At 37.1% G+C, this 20416-nt stretch overlaps 1 protein-coding gene across 2 annotated transcripts; it reads left to right on the top strand.

Annotated features, from left to right (window-relative positions):
• Positions 1-9594: 9594 nt before the first annotated feature.
• On the top strand, positions 9595-19568 carry Fkbp59 (FK506-binding protein 59kD). Of its 2 annotated transcripts, none has more exons than XM_085958934.1 (7): positions 9595-10046; positions 11371-11513; positions 12401-12521; positions 15305-15715; positions 15864-16117; positions 17612-17722; positions 18882-19568. In XM_085958934.1, the coding sequence occupies exons 1-7, from the start codon at positions 9842-9844 to the stop codon at positions 19056-19058; spliced, it is 1422 nt and encodes a 473-aa protein (XP_085815060.1). In that variant the 5' UTR covers positions 9595-9841; the 3' UTR covers positions 19059-19568. The 2 variants fall into 2 exon arrangements, with proteins under 2 accessions (XP_085815060.1, XP_085815061.1); XM_085958935.1 differs by having other exon boundaries at positions 17612-17729.
• The last annotated feature ends 848 nt before the right edge of the window (positions 19569-20416 follow it).

Below are 20416 nucleotides of genomic sequence, written 5' to 3'. Positions count from 1 at the left end.
CCATCTGGATTAAAGTCGAAAGGTACGCCCTGATCTCATCGGCCACCCATCCAATTCCTTGTTCATCCGTTAAATACATGGCATGATAACAGTTTATATAAAAAAAATCAACTACAATCTAACTATTCTAACAAAAAAAAAAAAAAAACAACTAACTTTACGTATTGTTTCTATATTTATTTTAATTACTATTTTCCTGCTCAAAGCAATGCTCCTGAATAAGTCAGAGTTTGATTTATTTTCCTTTCTTATTATCATTTGTCATAATTTATTATTATTTTATTTTTCTCCTGTAATGTCGTGCGTTTATTTTGTTTTCGTAATGTTTTTGTTATTCTTCTCGTTCTTTTATACTGGTCAGCGGAGGGGTCGTGGAGCTGCAGTCTTCGACTCTTGGGCTGTCCAGTTTTTTTTGTATTCCGAGAGGCTACATTTGTAGACGTTTGGCCCTCGTTCGGAATTATTATTTCGTGTTACGTTTTTCTTCTTCTGTGGGTCTATTCTATGCTTATCGACCGCTAAAGTGATAAAGTGAAAAATATTATCAAACTTAGGGTAGGTTTGTATCAAAATATTAGCACTTATTGTAACAATTACACGAAGCCGGTTTTTATTGTTGCAATAAGTGCTATATTTTAACAGCACCTATCTTGCTGCTGTTAAAATATCGCACTTATTGCAACAATAAAAACCGGCTTCGTGTAATTGTTACAATAAGTGCTAATATTTTGATACAAACCTACCCTAAGTTTGATACTATTTATCAATTTAGTGTTCGATAAGTATAGAATAGACCCACTGGTGCAATAGGAGCGTACCTCGTTTGGCGTCGTCTGCCTTTGCAACCAGGGCGTGGTAGTGGCGTTACTATTGAGCCAGGCTCGTTCCGAGCAGCGGATATCTTTCTGTGGAAAGTTTTCCACTGATCTGCTGGTCTCTGGAGTATCACCTCTTAGATGGACAGGTACTGTGTCTCCATCTGTTCCTATTACTGCTGGCAAGGCATCGTATAGCGGTACAACGGCCAGGCTCGTTGACGGCGGCACGGCTTTCCCACAGGTACTAGGATGGATTTTCACAATAAGTATCCTTTTCCCTTTTTTTTTTTTTAAGATGGTTACACTTCGGAGGTACCTCTTGTTGTTTCACGATATCTTTCAGGCGTCACGTCCCTAGTCTCTCCATGAACCTGCGCGAGAAAGGAGAGTGCGCACTCTCCACACCATCAAGCTTTGGTATCATGAATTTTCGGCTACGCTGCCTTTGGATGCGCTTACTTCGAGAGGTGGCTCCCTTTGTGCTTCCAAATTGTCTTCATCTGTATTTATTCTTTTTCTTTCTTTAGTAATTTATTCGTTCATTAGACTTCCTGTACTTTAAATTTATTCGAATTTACTTTAATAATTACTCCTACCCCATACATTAAATAGCTACTAATTTTATATAAAATCTTCCCATTGTACTTATGGTACTTACTATCATTTTTAATATTTTACCCTAATACCCATAATTATTTTGCAACATTGTATTGACTGTATAAATCACATTGATATTAAAAATTGAAATATTCCACCCTCTCATTATATTTATTTCTGAATCAGTACACTTAAAACTGTGTAATTAACTTTATTTTTAGTGAAACCCATTTTATTTTAAAAAAAATTGTTTCGTTTTACGCGCCCGATCCCGGCGTTATCGCGTTAAGTCTCATGTCATCCGATTCCAAAGGCGCGCCGATTTGCGGTGCCTCTCACGTTTTATTATTAACATTTTTTTTTTTTTTTATCACAAGCATACAATCTCTACTTTCATCCTCTTATACCTAATTTTAACTTATTATTAAAATTTCACTTATCAACTATAATATACACTTCGTCGAGTGATGCCGTATTATTCCCGTTCCGTTTTCGCTGTGTTAAATTTACGATTGGTAATTTGTAAAGAAATAATAGTGACGGTCGTATACTATTTTCTTCGTTTCTCTTTGAATTGAAATTATTAACACGGCGTAACTTTGAAACAGGTTTCGCGCTACTGTAGAATATCCTCTTTCCCGTTTATAAAATTGTTTGCGATTTTCAATGTTAATGTTTTCGAATTCATTCATATTTACTTTATTTGAACGGAAAGAATTGGCGTCACTTTGCGAAGTGTTATTTTTAAAACTAGAATGTACATTTTTCGTACTAATGAACTTAAGATTACAAGGCTCAGAAAGTTGGTCCTTAATTAACTTTATATCCGTAATTAGAAGAATTTCCGGATGTTTTATTCGTATAATCTACACATTTCACTTCTAACAGCAACTCGGCGTTCACCCTTTACTCGAGGGTTGGCGACTGGTCCTGCTTCATCTCCTCGTGGTCGAGCCTGCGCCCGCACAGATTCGATTCATCTCAGCTTGCGCGCCTTTTCAGCCCTCTTGTGAGGCTCCCTGGCCTCGCGTTTCCTTTTTCTCTCCTCACCGAACATCCCGTGGTCGACTAGGGTACACGACATGTTAGTGATACCCTAGGAAAATCGGCATTTTGCTCGCCGTTTTTCGTCGTGAGTGGGCCGTGGCCTCTATGAGCCCTCCTCGCTGGATACCGTCGATGATGTGTCTGGTCTCCATAGGTGGGATTTGTGCAGCCGTTCGTCGTACTGGAGACGCGCTGGTGCTACGGTCTCCAGCACGACGCTATGCGCGGTCAGCTCCGTATGTGGACTGTCTTCGAACACCAGAGGAGGGCTCTCCCGGTTTGATGTTGGAGACAGCACTTCTTCTTTGATAAGGGTCACGTCGGAGTCCACTTTTTAGTTAACCATTTCTTGGTTGTTCCGGCTCCTGGATCATAAACTTTTATTTAGCGTTCGCGGGCGTAAATTTTATTTCGCGGGTTCGGAAGAATCCATGCGATTCTTCGAGCTTCACGTTGCCAAGGCGCCATTGAGATCCCCGGGGTTCCAGCGGCTAGCTCAGGCGTCCATCGAACCCCGGATTCACAAAAATACGAAATTCAAACGGTTGGAGTATAAATAAAACACGGTCTTTCGTGCTCGTAACGTGGTCTTCTTATATTTTACATTTTCTTTAAACGTTTACATATTTTGTTTTAACAATAAGTTTCGCAGGTCCTATCCTATCGGAAAGGGGACGCTTACTAATTACTTTTTTCTTTTTCAAACTTCGCGTACCCACGCCATTCCAGCAAAAAGGACTCTCGTGATTGGCCAAATTTTATCGCGTGATCTTTGATTCGGCGAATCACGAGCCTGACCCTGGCGCAGGCGCGTCGAAATTTGGACGTTGCCGACAAGCGCGGCAAAATTTATTATATTTAAATACTTATATTTAGTCTTAAAATTATCGCTTTCATCCATCATCATTTATACTTTTTAAATTAAATAAAATACTTACGTGGTTGAGCAAGGAATCAGATTAGATGTTTTATGAAGCCGTTTCTAGAGGTCAGGGTTACGTTTCGACTTGAGCTACTAAATGATTATTTTACACCGGGAGAAGCCCGCCTGTAACAGGGGTGTATCAGTAGGTACTCGAAAGAGTGCATGTGTTTTAATTTAATACATAAGTTTTTAAAATAAGTGCTAATGATAATTTAATGTGCATTTTTTCACATGTAAAGATAAACGAAAGACAGATAAAGGAGCTTTTTTTTCTAGATTCCTTTATAGATACCTCGCATTTACTATCGAGGTTTCTTAAGGACTTTGGCACGCAAACTACTCTACTTGATGCTAATCAAATGAAAATTGTGCCGGCTGAGAAAATATGCCTTAATTGAAAACTATTCTTCTACCCGCATCGGGTATTGCTAATTTGAATTCGGCCAGGGCCTATGAAACCGCCTTGCAAAACCCTGAAAAATTCTTAGTAGCGCAAGGCGGAGGTGATTCTGATGAATATTTTGTCGTATTCATTGGGAACTGAGGACTGCGATTTGTAGTCGAGTTTTTTTCCGTGGTAAAAGAAATGTCGCATAGGACTGATATTCTGAACATATACGTATCCTATCTTATATGATTGCAGTCACTGGATCTGAAAGGCATGAATCAGCATTACATGTCACCATTTATTATTTTTATTCTTTTTATTACATCAATACAGAAATTAAAAAGTGCATTTATTCCGGCCTCGTTTGCTATGGTCCCCGGAAGGTCTCGAATGTCCGCATCTGCCATCTGTAATAAAAAGTTCTTGTTGTGCCGCTCCTTGCTAAAGATTTGACAATCTAGGAGTAAATGTAGGACATCCTGGTCGCTTCCGTCGTCGCATGGACACTTTCCATCAGATGTTATTTTAAACCGGTGCAGGTATGCTCGCATGACTCCGTGACCTGTAAGAATCTGAGTCATCTCAAAACACAGCCCCTTATGCACCCTGACGTCTCGTGCTGCTGAAATTGAAGGTAAAAACTTTCGGGTCAACTCCCCTGTCGGAGAGTTTAGGTATCTTGAGTTCCATTCGTTTTTCGCCATATCTGAAATTGTAATTTTTGCGTAGCTCAGAGGAAATTTGTCATAAGCTATCGCGGTCTTGGGTTGAGAGGCACCATGCCGAGCCAATTTGTCGGCTCTTTCATTTCCTTCTATCTCGGTGTGTCCCCTTATCCACTTGAAGTGCACCTCGGGGTGGCATCGTCTCAGTATTGCGGACTCGCTGTGAATAGAAAAGACAATCGGATTAGTAGACAAGGGATCTCCAATTGCTTGGATTGAGCTTTTGGAGTCCGAATAAATACAGATACTATGGTTTTTGATGAGCTTTCGTTGGATTGGATCTGAGCCTGCCAACTCCAGAGCGAATTGGATGGCATAGAGTTCGGCCTGCATTACCGTACAATAGCTGGCAAGGCGGTACTTACGAGTCGCTATCTCACCGCCGCTATGTTTTTCCGTTTGACAGCTTCATGCCATATGCTGGCCGCATACGTGATCATAGGCTCAATAGCACAAGTGTAGAGAATTCGAAGAGCTTCAGAAGATACACCCCATGTGTGTTTGACCATTCTTGCTAGTTTGAGCGAAGTCACCGCTGCTCTTTTGCAGATGCTGTCCGCGTGCTTTGACCAATTTAGTTTGTCATCGATTACTACCCCTAAAGGCTTAAAATCCCTAGAAAAAGATAGAGGTTGCTCATTCATCACCAGCGAAGGCGGAGAGACGCGCCTCCTAGTAAAGAATAAGACCTTCGTTTTCTCCGCGGAGAAAGACAGTTTGACCTTCCTTCCCCAGGCCTCGACGCTCTCCAACACGCTGTTAGTCATGGTTTCTAGAGAACCAAGTTCTTTGGATTCCATAATCAGCAATACACCATCAGCAGAGGCCTGTGCGTGTACACCTTCATGAAACGGCATAGAGAGAAGATCGTCGAGAACTATGTTCCACAGTACAGGGCCGCAAGACGAACCTTGTATGCATCCCTTTGATGTCTCTTTGGTAGCAGATGCTCCAGCATATTCGACGAAGACTTCTCGGTAGGATAGATAGTTTTTGATGAGCCTGAAAATGTTAGCGGAACAATTTTTAGATTTCAACTGTTGAATAAGATATGGCCACCATGCGTTGTCAAACGCGCCTTTGATATCAAGAGATACCGCCGCTACGAGCTGACCATCGCGGTTAGCCCCCCTGATTCTATCAATTGCTACATGAAACGCATTTTCAGTACTCTTTTGAGGGGTGAAACCGTACTGGTATTCGCTGAGCAGATGTTTAGTCTGAAGTTTCCAGGAAACTCGATAAATAAATAATATTTCAAGTACTTTACCGAACACGGGCAATCCGATGGGCCGATATGACGAGACGTTAGCGTAGTCGTCCTTTCCCGGTTTGGTAATGACCACGACTCTAGCTACCTTCCAGATTTTTGGAAAATGACCAATTCGCAAACAAGCATTATAAGCACAACTATGCTAGGAACAGTTAAGAATGAATTGAGACAGATATCCGACGTGAAGCTGTCGTGTCCCGGAGCTTTAGCTGGATTGAACAGCCTCATTCTTCTTTCGACCTCCTCGAGAGTGAAGTTCTCGTCGTCATCTTCCTTTGAAGGAATCGAGGCGGCATTTCGGAACAATGTCTGTTGCTCCGTTTCGTTTGCAATATTGTCGTCTGGAAAAAAATACGCAAGAAGAGCCTCTGCAGATTCGAGAGCCGAAGAGGTCATGCGACCGTTGATTGTCAGAGTTTCAGGCGGTTTGAACGCCTTACTTTTGAACAATCTCTGAAGACTAGACCATACATTCTCTTCTCCCTGAGCCGAGCAATGGCTCTTCCAGCTTTCTAATTTCGCTTCCGCAATCGCAGTTTCATACTTATTCTTTGCGGCTTCAAAAATCTGTCGAGTGAACGGCTGTCAAACCACGCCTGAATTGCGAAATTTTGTCCTTGCTACTCTAAAAGCCGTCTTCAGTGTATCCAATTTCAGACTCCACCATGGATTGCTTTTTCTTTGGAATCCTTCGCCCGAAGAGCGCACCATCGTGCTCTTGCATGCCGACTCGTTCGCCAATGACCATTCTTTGACAATGTCTTCGAGCTCATTTGCGTCTGTGACGCTATCCAAACTATCTACAGTGATACCGCGATCCTGAATCTGGGAAATAAGTGCAAGCCCAAAATCTATCCAGTTAGCCTTGGACGTCTTAAACAAACCTGGTCGCTGTTGATCGACATTTGAAGTTTTGTTTGCAGCGTAGGTATCTGCGGCCTGTAATGAAAAAACAATCGCATTGTGGTCGGATCCTAACGTTGCATCACAACATACTCTCCAATTTTCAACTCTCGTGAGCATAGCGTTGGAACACGCAGTAATATCAATATAGCTTTCCAGCTTACGAGTTCCTCTGATCGTTTCAAACGTTGGGACAGAACCCTCGTTTAATACGTTTAGGTCGTGCTGTGCTAAAAATCTGACACGGCTGTGCCTCTGCTATCAGTACGTCGACTGCCCCACCAGATGCTTTCTGCGTTTACGTCGCCTCCGAGTAACAGCCTGTGACCTTTTAAAGTGTTCATTAGCCTGCTCATGCCGGTCAGCGATTCATCGATGTGCACCGACGGCGCGCAGTACAGTGATCCGACCAGTAGCGTTTCTCCTAAGTAGTCGAGTTCTACAACAGCGCAACTATATGAGCTAAACTCGGAAAGTAAAATGCAGTGGGTTAGAGATGACATTCGACGCACAAGAATAACTGCCTTCACTTGATACAGACTGCTCGGCTTCTGAAAAATGATACCTGAAAAAAGCGACGAACGGATTTGACCCGTGTTGCTAGTGTACGGTTCCTGGTTTTTTAAGCCAGGTCCACGTTATTAGATTCCATATACCTGATGAAAGAGACTGTGGCGACCTCGCACCGTGCAAGATTCGCTTGTGCAACTTTTAGGTGTATAGCCATTATTGGTTTCCAAAGTCAGTTGCGGAAATAGACTTGGCTTCTTGTTGGCGGTGCAATATGCATGCGCGCGATAGAGGGCTGTGACCCGTCGAAGCCGTCAGTGATGGAGCCGCCTATTTTTCCGGACGCAGTTGACGCATGTCAACTTTCCCTTTTTGGGACATTCCGCAATTTTGTGGTCCCACCACATCCCCGACACGCAAAGGCTTCCTTGCAAGTATGACCAGTATGCCCATACCCCAGGCATTTCGTGCAATGCACACACTAGAGCATGGCTGCACTCGAACCCGCTGGAAACCAACGTTCAGGCCGCCAACTTCCACCATCTGATGATACAAGGAGGATTCCACCTCCAGAATGTAATTAGATTTGCCCTGGATGCGACCTTTTGTTTTGAACACAACACTGAAGGAATCGTTCGGTGACGTTCTGATGAAACGATCAAGGAAAATTACAAAAAACAGTTAAATGTGTAAAAAAACAATCTATTGACAGGATATGAAGCTGCGAGAAAATACGGGATCCACGATCTACAATTATTATTGCTCATGTTTTCAAAAGAAGAAAAGACAGTTTAGCAGAAGTACAATATTACCCAAAGAGATTGAAACATCTTTGGAAGAAAATTTGCATACGTTGGAAAAGCATGTCTCACAAAATAGTAGTCCTCGAATTAATTGGACAGTATATTAAAGAAAATAATATTAACACACCGTTTAAAAACGAAGTACCCGGACACAATTGGTTTATAGGTTTTATTAAAAGAAATAAGTTATCATTTAAATATGATGGTTACTTAAACCCTGACGGCTAAAATTATTAAACATGGAACATGCTTTGCCCACTGATTCTCTGTATGTTGGTTGTCCAAATTCGAAGGAAAATAAAATTAATTGCGGGGCGCGGGTCACACGTCATTCCCGAAGCGTCGTTCGCGGCTGACTGAAGCCACTCCGGCCCGCGCCGCTCTGCTTTCGTGACTTTATTTTTTTGTTTTCATTACCGCTGTCTGTGCGATGTTTTTGTAACGAATCTGCCCAGGTGGTCAAGACTAAAGCATGTTACATGCTAAAAACCTCAAGCCGTAGAATATGTTCGCAAAAAAGTTTGCGATCCTTTTGTAATCAATTGGTAATATAACTTGTCTTATTAAACAGTACAATCATCAACATGAATTTAAAAGATTGTCCGCAAAGGATATATTATTATAATGTTGACTGTCAACTTGACATAACAAGTTTTTCCCATGATCCTTCAAAAAGTAAGCTCGTTAGTGTCATCGGATTTCCGTCAACTACCTATGTTAATTAATAAAAAATACGTCGTTTTTGTTTCGGGACATCACTAGCGCTTCATACATTAGTATGACACACTTACCCCAAAAGATCATTTTTGTTGAAATTCTATACTGTAGCTTTAACTCAAGACTAAATAGTATCCATTAAATGAAATATTACCTTTCTATGTATGTAATACATTATGGTTTTGAAGTACTTTTGGAATAAATATGAATTTAGTTACGCTTATCCCAATATTGGGGTAAGTGTAACAAACTGACTAGTGATCAAAAAACTTAAAAATGTCGTATTATAGTAAGATATACAGTGGGTTCCTTCTGTACATATTAATTGTAATGCTTTTGTAGAGCCTACGGTAAAGTTTCCAACTGTTTAAAATACGCCAATTCATCATGAACCAGGTTGAAATTCATCTCATTGAATTATATATCGCACTTAAGGTTCAAATAGACTTTATGACGATCGGGCACATATATGCTAAGAGCGTTTTAGTGTCTATGATCAAATCTATGCCATTCCGACATTTATACATATTGTATGACAGCTATGACATCGTATTTACACCCTGTGACACAGGACGCCAACATTAGAAACGGGTTTTTCGACATATATATGACCGATCGTCATAGAGTGTATTTGAAGCATTACCACGACCACCTTACCAAATTTTTTAATTTCACCGATGTTTTTATTGGGCATCAAATACTATGACAAAATGCACAGTTTAAAGGCTACTTATTCCAAATAAAAAATTTGATATTCATACATTTCTTGTCAATATTATTGTATTCTATTTTCCCAAAAACAATTAAAAATCGCTGAATTTTAATAATTTTATCCATCTATGATTTTATCTGGTAACACTTCGAAGATACATACATGTGCCCGAGCTCATAGACAATTAATTGTTGAAAGAAAAAGAAAATACTAGAATTTTCGATTTCATCTTCGATTGAATATTTTTGACATCCTGTTATTGCTTTTGAAATAATCTGGTAAATGTGGTATTTGTCGACAGATAAATAGATTTGCGGTTTCTCCGATAAGTCTTCCGAGTCTTTCGTCTTGAGTTTGATTCATAATAATTCATAGATTTAGTGCTGACAGTTTGTTTTATTCGTAATTTCAAACATCCACAAAATGTCAGATAATACAACTGAAACCGACATTTCTCCCGCCGGGGACAAGGGAGTCTTGAAAAGGATTATAAAGAATGGTACAGGTGAAGAACTGCCTAGCGCAGGGTGTAAAGTCACAGTTCATTACACTGGAACTCTTTTAGATGGGACGAAATTTGATTCCAGTAAAGATAGAAATGAACCTTTCGAATTTAACTTGGGAAAAGGTAAGAGTTTTTCGTAATATAATTATAGTTTATTTGTACTTAGTAATTTAAATTATTAGATCTTTTAGTACTAGTCGATACCAAAATTTTAGTATTACTATAATATACAACATGTGCCATTTATTTCCTTGTGAATGATTTGCATTTTCTTATAAAAAAGCAACCTATTGCTAGGAATATTTTTGAATTGTGATTAATATTCCATACTAATACGTACTTTAACTCTCAACTATAAGACATGCGTAGGTATATTAATTTAATCCAATACCTATCAATTTACCTATTTGTCACAGTGATGTTGACTGGAATGTTTAAACTCATGGCGTAATAATAACAGGCCTCAACATAAATAGAAGCTCAGTTACATAAAGTTGTCTAAATTTTAAATATAGCCTAAGTCCCACGACACGAGAAACTTAGGTTGATGAACATAAACAATCAGTTTGTGACTTATAACCTCTCAAGTTATAATTATTGTTGTTCTCTATCTAAGTATATCTAGTTAATACGCCTGTTGGGGACGCTGCTAATCTTTTCTATGCCTCAGGTTATTACTATGGCAGTATCTGACAGGCCGGAGATTTTTAAAGACATGTTGAATGCAGAGCGAAGCTCTTACTAAAATCGCTGTAATATCGATAATTTGTGGCTTAGTATTTCATGATTATTCAAACAGATGTTAAGTACTGTGTGTTTAATTTTTAGATTATGCAAATCAATTGACATTGGCTAGTAATTTGAGTCTAAAGTCAGACGGTAACCAGCGAAATTTGTATGTGCGGCCTATCAATCACGGCCTCATAGAGCTGAAGGCATAGAACCGGTTAAGGCTATACCTCAGCTGAGGCATGGTCTAAAAAGATCGTGACTAGGCGATGCGCAGATTGTGCAAATGACGCAAGCCGAACAAATAAAAAAATCATAAAAATTCAACATGCGTTCTGTTAATGTTGACATGTTTTCTTTTTCAAGTACATGCGGAACGTTTTTTAGTAATCTTTACACGATTTAAGAATATATTTCTCCGACGCCATCACAAAACAAATTGATGTGCTAACAGGTCGACTATCGCTCTCCGACTGGCAATGCGGCCGAAATTACGTCCCACATACTGTTGAAAATTATTTGCCATTTCACTTATGTACGCTCTTAAGAAACATTACATTTCATACCTTGAATGTGTCATAGCATTTTTATCATTGTTTTTTATTGATTTTGTTGTTAAGTGTTATGTTGGAATACAGCTGCTGGCACAGGCATAAAGGCAACATTAAATTGTATTGTTATTATTATATCCTAACACTTTTAAATTTGTGTATTTCAGGTTCAGTAATCAAAGCATGGGATTTAGGTGTTGCAACCATGATGAAGGGGGAAGTCTGTATGCTGACGTGCGCCTCCGAATACGCCTATGGAAGCAGAGGAAGCCCCCCTAAAATTCCTCCCAATGCAACTTTGCAATTTGAAGTATTTATTTTACCTTTTTTTATTTATACTTATATTTATAAATATAGTGCAGATCATGTATCCTTAGTTTCAGTGGCTTTTTTTCAGAGACTATATGCATACAATTTTTCAAGTTCAATGAGCTGCCAAAAGCAGGGTTTACGTGCAATGTAAAATGGTTTTGTCATAATATTATTTTAGACAATGAAGTCCTGGATCAAGAAAAATGTCTTAAGATTGCACGGTATCGGATATGAAACACGATTTTGACAATGATATTATATCTCTGAAAATGTCAATCCTTTATAAATTTGCTCGATTCAAATTGAAGACGCTTGGGAGTGTATAAATCAAAGTGATAGTGTTAAAAATCAACCAAGTGGGATTTAAATAGGAAATTAATGTCATATCATAGACTTAATTATTATAGAGATAAATTAGTTTTTTTACATTAACATAATAATTAATCTAAAGTTATAAACAGTCTAAGCACCCACCGTTGAGTTTTATTGTTTTGGTAATTATTTATGAAAGAGGTCTTTCTCACATGTACATCTTCCGGATGAGTTACAATTTGAAATAACGTCTCTAATGTCATGTTGGGAACCACATTTCAGCAAAGTTGATCAACTTGCAAGTTAAATTGAATGTGATGTCGATGTCTTTTCTACTTTTAGTCGATTCAACTGTGAAATCAATCATTCACGTTGACGATGCATCGGTTGCGCGTAAACAGTTTATTTCTATTTTATTGCGTTTAGTTGGCTGCCGTGTATCCATGTGCCTTTGTTTTAGTTTCTAAAACGTCTTCATCCAACAAAGTAAGAAACATAGCATAAGGTCAATAGGGCAATAGCAGTGTGTCTTTGAAGGTGAATTCTGGTATTTGAAATATTTTTCTATTTCAGATTGAAATGATAAGTTGGCAAGGAGAAGATCTCAGTTCAAAGAAAAACAATGGAATCATTCGCTATGTCATCGTGCCTGGCACAGGTTTTGAACATCCCAATGATGGCGCTTTTGTTGATGGTATGTTGTAGAAATTATATTTAACACAATATGTATCTTAATTATTTTTATAGTTCCTAGAATCGAATTAATCATACCCATTATTAAATGACTGTTAATAAAAAGGTATACAATTATTAGATTAGGTAGTTCAAAAATTATTTCAATCGGGGATTTTCCCCTGCAATAATGGCGACACTGACAATATTTTTTACTCGTCATTCAGCGACATCCGCTTTATGCCGTAATACAGTGCCCAGCCTACACCTCCTACTTAAAAATATTATAAAAGTAAATTAACATCAAGAACGTCTTCATCAAATCCCCATTCTATTAGTGATTTACTTTCAGAATATTGAAAATATCCCAATGTCGCGAATATAGTATGTTCTACCACTTACGACTTTTTACTTGAAAAGATATATGTAACTGTGTAGAGTCATATTATGTAACCACGTAAAATGACATAAGAAGTACATATGACTATTTACTTTTCTCAAAACGTAATGAAAAAAACAGTTGTAACTGAAATTTCATAAAAAATATATATGTAATAAAATAATGATCTGAAAGAAACAATATTTTATTGGTATAACCAAGAAATTATGATTCCAAACATTAAAATGGCTCCACTGAAAAGTTACCATTTTCCAGTTCCAACCTTATACAGTAAAACCTCTTTAATAAGAACACGGATAATTCGAAATTTTCGAAAAGTCCCTTGATTATTTTCATATAAAGCTATGCCTTTAATTCGAATTTCGTAATTCTAAATAATTTCAGAGTCAGGACATACAAAAATATTCAATAAATCGTAATAAAGTACACTATTTCATGAGCCGCCAGTCATTGAAAATTGTGACAAACTTTTCTTAAAACATCAAAAGTTACTTATTTTATGAAGGTACGAGGGTGGGTCAATAAGTCCTTAGAAAAGCCGACAGGTGGCGCGACTAGTACTGTAAGCGGTTTGTTTTCATGCAGCGGCACTACCGATTCAGTATGCTGCGAAGTTTCAATCAGATTGGTCGGGTTGTTGTGTGTTTCTCGTACATTCTCGTACAAAGGAAAATGGAAAAATGGAAAATGGAGAAAATTGAGTTTAGAGCTGTTATTAAACATTTTAATATAAAAGGGTTAACAGCAAAGGAAATAAAAAATGAGTTGGATTTAGTTCACGGCACATCTGCTCCTTCACTTGCAACTATTTATAACTGGTTAAATGAATTTAAACGTGTTCGTACATCAACAAAGGATGAACCACGCTCAGGACGTCCTGTAGAGGTGACTACACCAGAAATGATCAATAAAATCCACGATATGGTGTTAAGTGACCGAAGATTAAAGTTGAGTGAGATAATTGAGGTTACAGGGATCTCAAAAGGTAGCGTCATTTCTATTTTACATGACAAATTGGGCATGAAAAAAATTTCTGCAAGATGGGTGCCGCGTTTGCTCACAGTCGACAATAAACGCAATAGGGTGGTGGCCTCTAAAGCCCTGTTGTCGCTCATGCAACGCAATCTGGATGAATTTTTTCGTCGCTTTGTGACTGTAGATGAAACATGGATACACCACTATACTCCCGAGACGAAAGAACAGTCAAAGCAGTGGATTGCGAAAGGCGAACCATGTCCAAAGAAGGCGAAAACCGTAAAATCAGCTGGTAAGGTTATGGCTACTGTATTTTGGGATGCACGTGGAATTATTTTCGTTGACTATTTGGAAAAAGGAAAAACAATAACAGGGGATTATTATGCATCTTTATTGGACCAGCTAAAAAACAAAATTGAAGAAAAACGGCCTCATTTAAACAGGAAAAAAATCCTCTTTCATCAGGACAATGCCCGTGTTCACACATGTTTACGATCAATGGCTAAAATTGAAGAATTGAAGTTCGAATTGGTCGACCACCCACCGTATTCGCCAGATTTAGCCCACAGTGACTTTTTCCTTTGCCCAAACTTAAAAAAATGGCTAAGTGGACAACGTTTTTTTTCAAATGAAGAAGTCATCGATCGGACAAATGCTTATTTTTAGGACCTTCCGAAAACTTATTTTTCTGACGGTTTAAAAAAAATTGAGAAACGTGTAACCAAGTGTATTGAAACTCCAAGGAGATTATGTTGAGAAATAAAAAAAAAATACAAAAATAAAAACTGTTTTAATGCTTTTTTCTAAGGAATTATTGACCCACCCTCGTAATAAAAATAATCCTGACATTTTATGACCCATTAGACACACAGCGGTATGTCATCAATGGCACAACTGCACTCCACTCATAGTAAAAACAATATCTCACATGTTTCAGGACTGTAGGTATTTAATTGTTTATTGGATTTTCATATAGTTTTACTAGAGAACCAATGCCAAACAATTGTGTTGACAAATAATTGGGAAAATAAAAAATATTTTGAATTTCTCTATAATTCTAGCTTACGGTGGTAAATACCTACCTACCTAAATACTTGGTAACTTCAATTAATGGATTAATGACGCATAGTATTTGTACAGATTTTAATTTGAAAGAATTGTATCGGAAATTTGGTAGGCACGTCTATGATCGTAAACGAAATTAATGAAAATCAAGAAAAAAATTCCCCATACATTTTATATTTCGTAATTCGATTTTTTTTCGACTTTCGTTCCTGTGAAATTCTTATTAACAAGGTTTTACTGTACATAGGAGGTGTCAATATGTCAATGGTGTTTTATTTTATTTAAGTAATTTTTATCAATTAATCAATTGAGTGCAACACTATTTTTACTGGTCTCAAAACTAAATGATCTTATACATATTTCAGTCGAGCTGGTCGGTAAACTATCCGGAACCGAAAGTGCCACACCCTTTGAAACCCGAACCGTTTCCTTTCACCTCGGAGAAGGAAGCGAACACGGAGTTTGCGATGGCGTCGAACGAGCTTTAGAAAAATTCTGCAGCGGAGAAAAATCTCGCCTCGTCATTCAGCCCAAGTACGCCTTCAAATCGGAAGGAAATAAAGACTTGGGCGTGCCTGCAGATGCAGTTGTCGAATATACTGTCACATTAAAGAGCTTCGAGAAGGCAAAAGACAGCTGGTCGCTGGACAACGAAGAGAGGCTGGAGCAAGCAAAAATATTTAAAGACAAAGGAACGGAATATTTCAAATCCACAAAGTATCCTTTAGCAATTAAGATGTACAAAAAAACTGTCTCCTTCTTAGGTTCAGATTTCGGTAATATAATCAACTGTTTATTATATTAATGTTTATTTTGGTATCTTTATTTGTGTAACATCATGTTACCACTAGTGATAAACAAAATGTTTTAACTACCGGAGTGATATTGAAAGGATAATAAGTTTACACATTATTTTTTTATCAGGTTTCCAAGGAGATGGATTAAAAACTCGCAGTGAATTGCTCCTGTCGGCACATTTGAATCTCTCATTATGCTATTTAAAAATTAAACCGGTTCATCCTATAGAAGCCAAAGATAACGCGATCTCTGCTCTGGAAATCGATCCAAATAATGTCAAAGGATTATTCAGAAAAGGACAAGCGCTTCAAGCAATCGGAAACTGTGAAAAAGCTATTGTCGAATTCCAAAAGGTTATAGATCTTGAACCGGAAAATAAGGTAATATTTATAATCAAATTTATTGAGAACGTGTTTTGCGAAAAACACTAATACATAAATGACTGATAATTTACTTTTAGTCTGCAATAGAGTTGTTGTTAATGTCAGTCGTCAATAAGCTTGCATTTTAACAATACATACACTGTGTAGTTTTTAAGTCATTAGCTGGCCATATACGTACAGTTTTCGTAATAGGTTGAACATGGCACAGACAATAACTGTACGTTAGTGGCCACACCACAGATCAGTTTAACTACCCCATTTAAATCTGTCGAACTGTCAACAGACGTGCCCATATACGTACAGTTATTGTCTGTGTCAGAGCAAGTGTCAAAAACTATGGAGGTTAGGTTCGCGGAGATATTACACAGGGGTATTGTTTCAATTAGTTTTAGGTAGAGTATACTTGAACGATATTGATGCACGAATAATTTTACTTTGAATTTATTATGGTTATAATTGTTTTTATTAGAAACAAATTGACATAAAATACACACCTATGACGTTGGTAAAATAAATCATGATTTCGCTAGTGGATTGTGTATTTTATCGATTCACAGAAACAATATTATACACATTCGTGTAAATATAAAATATAATCTTTTCTTTTGATTAAATTATTCCCTTTAATGGACAGTATTAATTAAGTAAGAAAACGGTAATATTTATAAAGGTATTGATTTTATATACAATAAATTTAAACATGCCACAAAATTATATTTACATCAATCATCAGTATAATAATTAATTACTATGATATTATTAAAATATATACTTAAATTTTATTTAGATTTAGCGACATTGTCATTCACAATTAGGTATATTAATTTATGTTGTGAACGTCTTAAATTAATAATTTTTAATATTCACTACATACAATAAATAAAATTTGAGTACTGAGTTATTAGTCTATATTTTCACAATAACTTAATATTTATAATGCTCTCTAAAATTTTAACATTTATATTATATTGTATAAAATAATATGTATAAATAACTATTACTTTGTTTTACTCTCGTAAAAGTAAATAAAATATAATATTTGCGATCTCCGCGTACATAATATTATTACATTTTTCATAATAAATGAATTTGTATTTTATAACAAGCAACACCAGCCGCAGTTATATCGCGTGGTATATTCTACTTTACGTTACCAACATCTAACGTCAAACGAGTACTTTAGGCTAGTTGAAATTCCAACAGTTTTACAAAAACACGGGAGTAGGGGGTCGCTGGCAGTTTGAACCTGGCACACATCTGGCAGGTCGAAAAGTGTCCGTCTATGGGCGCAGCAGATTATCTAACAAAGATAACTGTATGGCCGCCATTACGTATTAACTGGCATGTTCAACCTGTTACGAGAACTGTCCGTCTGTGGCCGGCAATTGGTATGAATAATTGGGCAGTATAATATACATGAATTATTAGTCTAAATTATTATTGCATCAATAATGGGATGAGATTTCAAAAAGATGTATTTTTCTTGGACAGGCTGCAGCAAACCAAATAACTTTATGCAAGACGAGTATCAAGCAACAGAAAGATCAGGAGAAGAAAATTTACGCAAACATGTTCGAGAAGTTCGCTCAGAAAGATAGAGAGGTAACAGGTCGGAAAATTTTATTTTAAACATCATTCTGTTCATAACATCCTTAGACTTTGCGCAGACACTGTATGTGCATATCGAGGGTATACTGACAGAACGCATTATTTCAGTTTTTGCTGTTTTTCTGTTTTAAATGCCAAAATGTATACAATTTTACGTTCTACGTCCTGGTAAAACGCACAAAGCCATAGGATATAATGGTAAGAAAATAGAAACATTATTAAATCATATTGTTATTTTTTTATTCTGATAGAAAGCATGATAATGACCTAATGCGTTCTACGTATACAAAATACAGGACTTGTAACATGTCGTATATTGTGTTTGCCATAAAGGTTAGTCTTTATAATGTAGAAAAAATGTTTTTAAATCATAAAAAAATCTATATCTTTGAAAAAAAAATTAAAGTCTTTTATGCGATTATGTCAGAACTTGTTTTAATGAGATAATGCTTTCTGTCAGTATACCCTCGATATGTCCATGCAAGTAATATGTGAAATGCAATCTGCAGCATATGTCAACCGTAGGTGGTTGTGTTAGCGCAGTGATGCACAAACCGCGGCCCACGGGCGCTGTATGTGGCCCAAAATAATGAGTGCCTACCGAATTTTTCATTGAATACAGCAAAACTCTAATTTTCTATATACGAAGTTCTGTCATGCAAATATATATGAACGTAATCCAGAGTGGAGAGATTGGAATAGCTGATATGTAACTATTAAATTTAAAATGGTAAAATGTATGTCTTGTTTAATACTTCAATATTTTTCAACACTTTTACCCACTGCGGCCCATGAAAAATTAGGAAATGGATAAAATGGCCCAAATAGGTTGTCCACCTCTGTGTTAGTGCATCGACTTTGGTGGGAAGTATGTTTGCCGTCCATTGACGCATTCGCTGCTGAGTAGATAATGACTTTTTAATTAGCACCGTTAAAATGCACGTTAATTACATCCATCGGCCGCCTGGTCATTACGCGCATGTGCGTCTTCATCGTCCAAAGTATTAATAATAAATTTTTTTTTATGAAAAAATGGAGAATATTACATGCTTAGTCATGCCTACGCATGCACGCATGAAACAATAATTCAATTTGGCGCTGTATTACTGCGAAATGTCGAGATAGCACTAATCATGGTAAATGTGTATTGCAGACGGAGCAGTTGACAGCCAAGTGTCAGCCTGATGTGATGGGTGAAGCCTTAGGAGAGTGGGGGTCAGGGGCAGGGGAGTGGGCTGACCGGGACCGCAATCGAGCCCCCACCGAATTTGAGAAGGAGAACCCCAATATTTTAATGCTAGACAAAGACGGACAGTTTCAAAACATGTGAGGTGATTAATTTCTCCTCCCTCACTACACTCGCTTGTTGTGTAAAGATTTTATAAACGCCTTAATGTATTAAACTCTTTTGTTGCCTGTAATAATGGATTATTAGCGATTAGTTTATGGCAATATTAAATTATTAATTATGTTAAAAGATACTATCCTAATATTCCTAGTTTAGTCATGTCTTTGTATGTTAATTTTTATCAAATGCAAGCATTGAGTGCTTAATTAAGATTTTGTAATTTTCTACATTCCAAATGAACGTACTTCTTGATTAATATTTTTATTTCTCAAAAAATATATACCTATTGCATCTTAACTGATTTTTTCAACAGGTTTGTAAGTTAATCATTGATATATGTATATGTTGATAAATCTCTAAAATACTTTTTTCAGTTATTCATGTTTATAAAGGAAAAACTTTTTAAGTGTAATACATATGCGAATATGTACTGGGAACAAATGTCATTTTTAATATGTAATTATTTAAAATAAAAGAATTCGGCCAGCATTAAATAGAATTTTTTTAATCTGTATCCCCGAACACAGATCAGATGAATAACTAAAACAATATGAAAGATAATAATTGGATGAAGTTCTAACATGAATTATGTATTACATATAAGTGATAAATTCGGAACATGAGAAGTAAGCTGAGTTTATTAAAAATAAAATGCATCAGTAGCCCGATGCTGAGTACCTCCGCTACACGAAAGTACTTTGGATCCAGCGGCGGCTGGTCTAACACCATACAAGCGCACTGCACTACTTGCATTGCTATGAAACATCGTTCAAAAATCATATTTTTTCTTCATAGGTTTTTAATATTATCGCTTACTTATTGTAATACAAATCATAAACCGATGTGCCCATATTGCCAATCGGCGATAATACAGGTACTATGCACTGTATACGTCATCTTCACTGAAATCGTTTGCGATCCGCTCCGGCAATATATTTAAGTTTACTTAAAATGAACCCAAAGCTTAGTATTAACTAAAGCCATTATAAAACTTTTTATCTACTATAAGAGATACAATCGTTTCTTAAAACTAATCCAATAAAGATTTAAGTAACTTGCAACATATTTTATTAAAAATATAAAATATACAGGTAATTCCCAAATGTCAATAACGTTTTGTCAAATCAAAAAGAACGCCAAATTGATTTCAATTTTCAATAAGGTAAGTTTCCAGCCATAGACTATAGATACATCTAGACGCCACCCGTTGCATCGCTAAATGAAGCTGCGTGCCGTGCGTTTGGTTTGTGGGCGAGCGAACGCATTCGTCTACAAATGTTCGAGACCATAGACCATTTTGCTAGTGCTCGCCCGAAGTGCTCGCACTAGACGCTCAGAAT

Source organism: Rhyacophila brunnea, unplaced genomic scaffold, assembly GCF_057557595.1.
Source record: "Rhyacophila brunnea isolate RB1 unplaced genomic scaffold, BYU_Rbru_1.0 scaffold_8, whole genome shotgun sequence".
In the NCBI taxonomy this organism is placed as follows: domain Eukaryota; kingdom Metazoa; phylum Arthropoda; class Insecta; order Trichoptera; family Rhyacophilidae; genus Rhyacophila; species Rhyacophila brunnea.
This window is presented reverse-complemented; position numbering and strand designations above follow the sequence as displayed.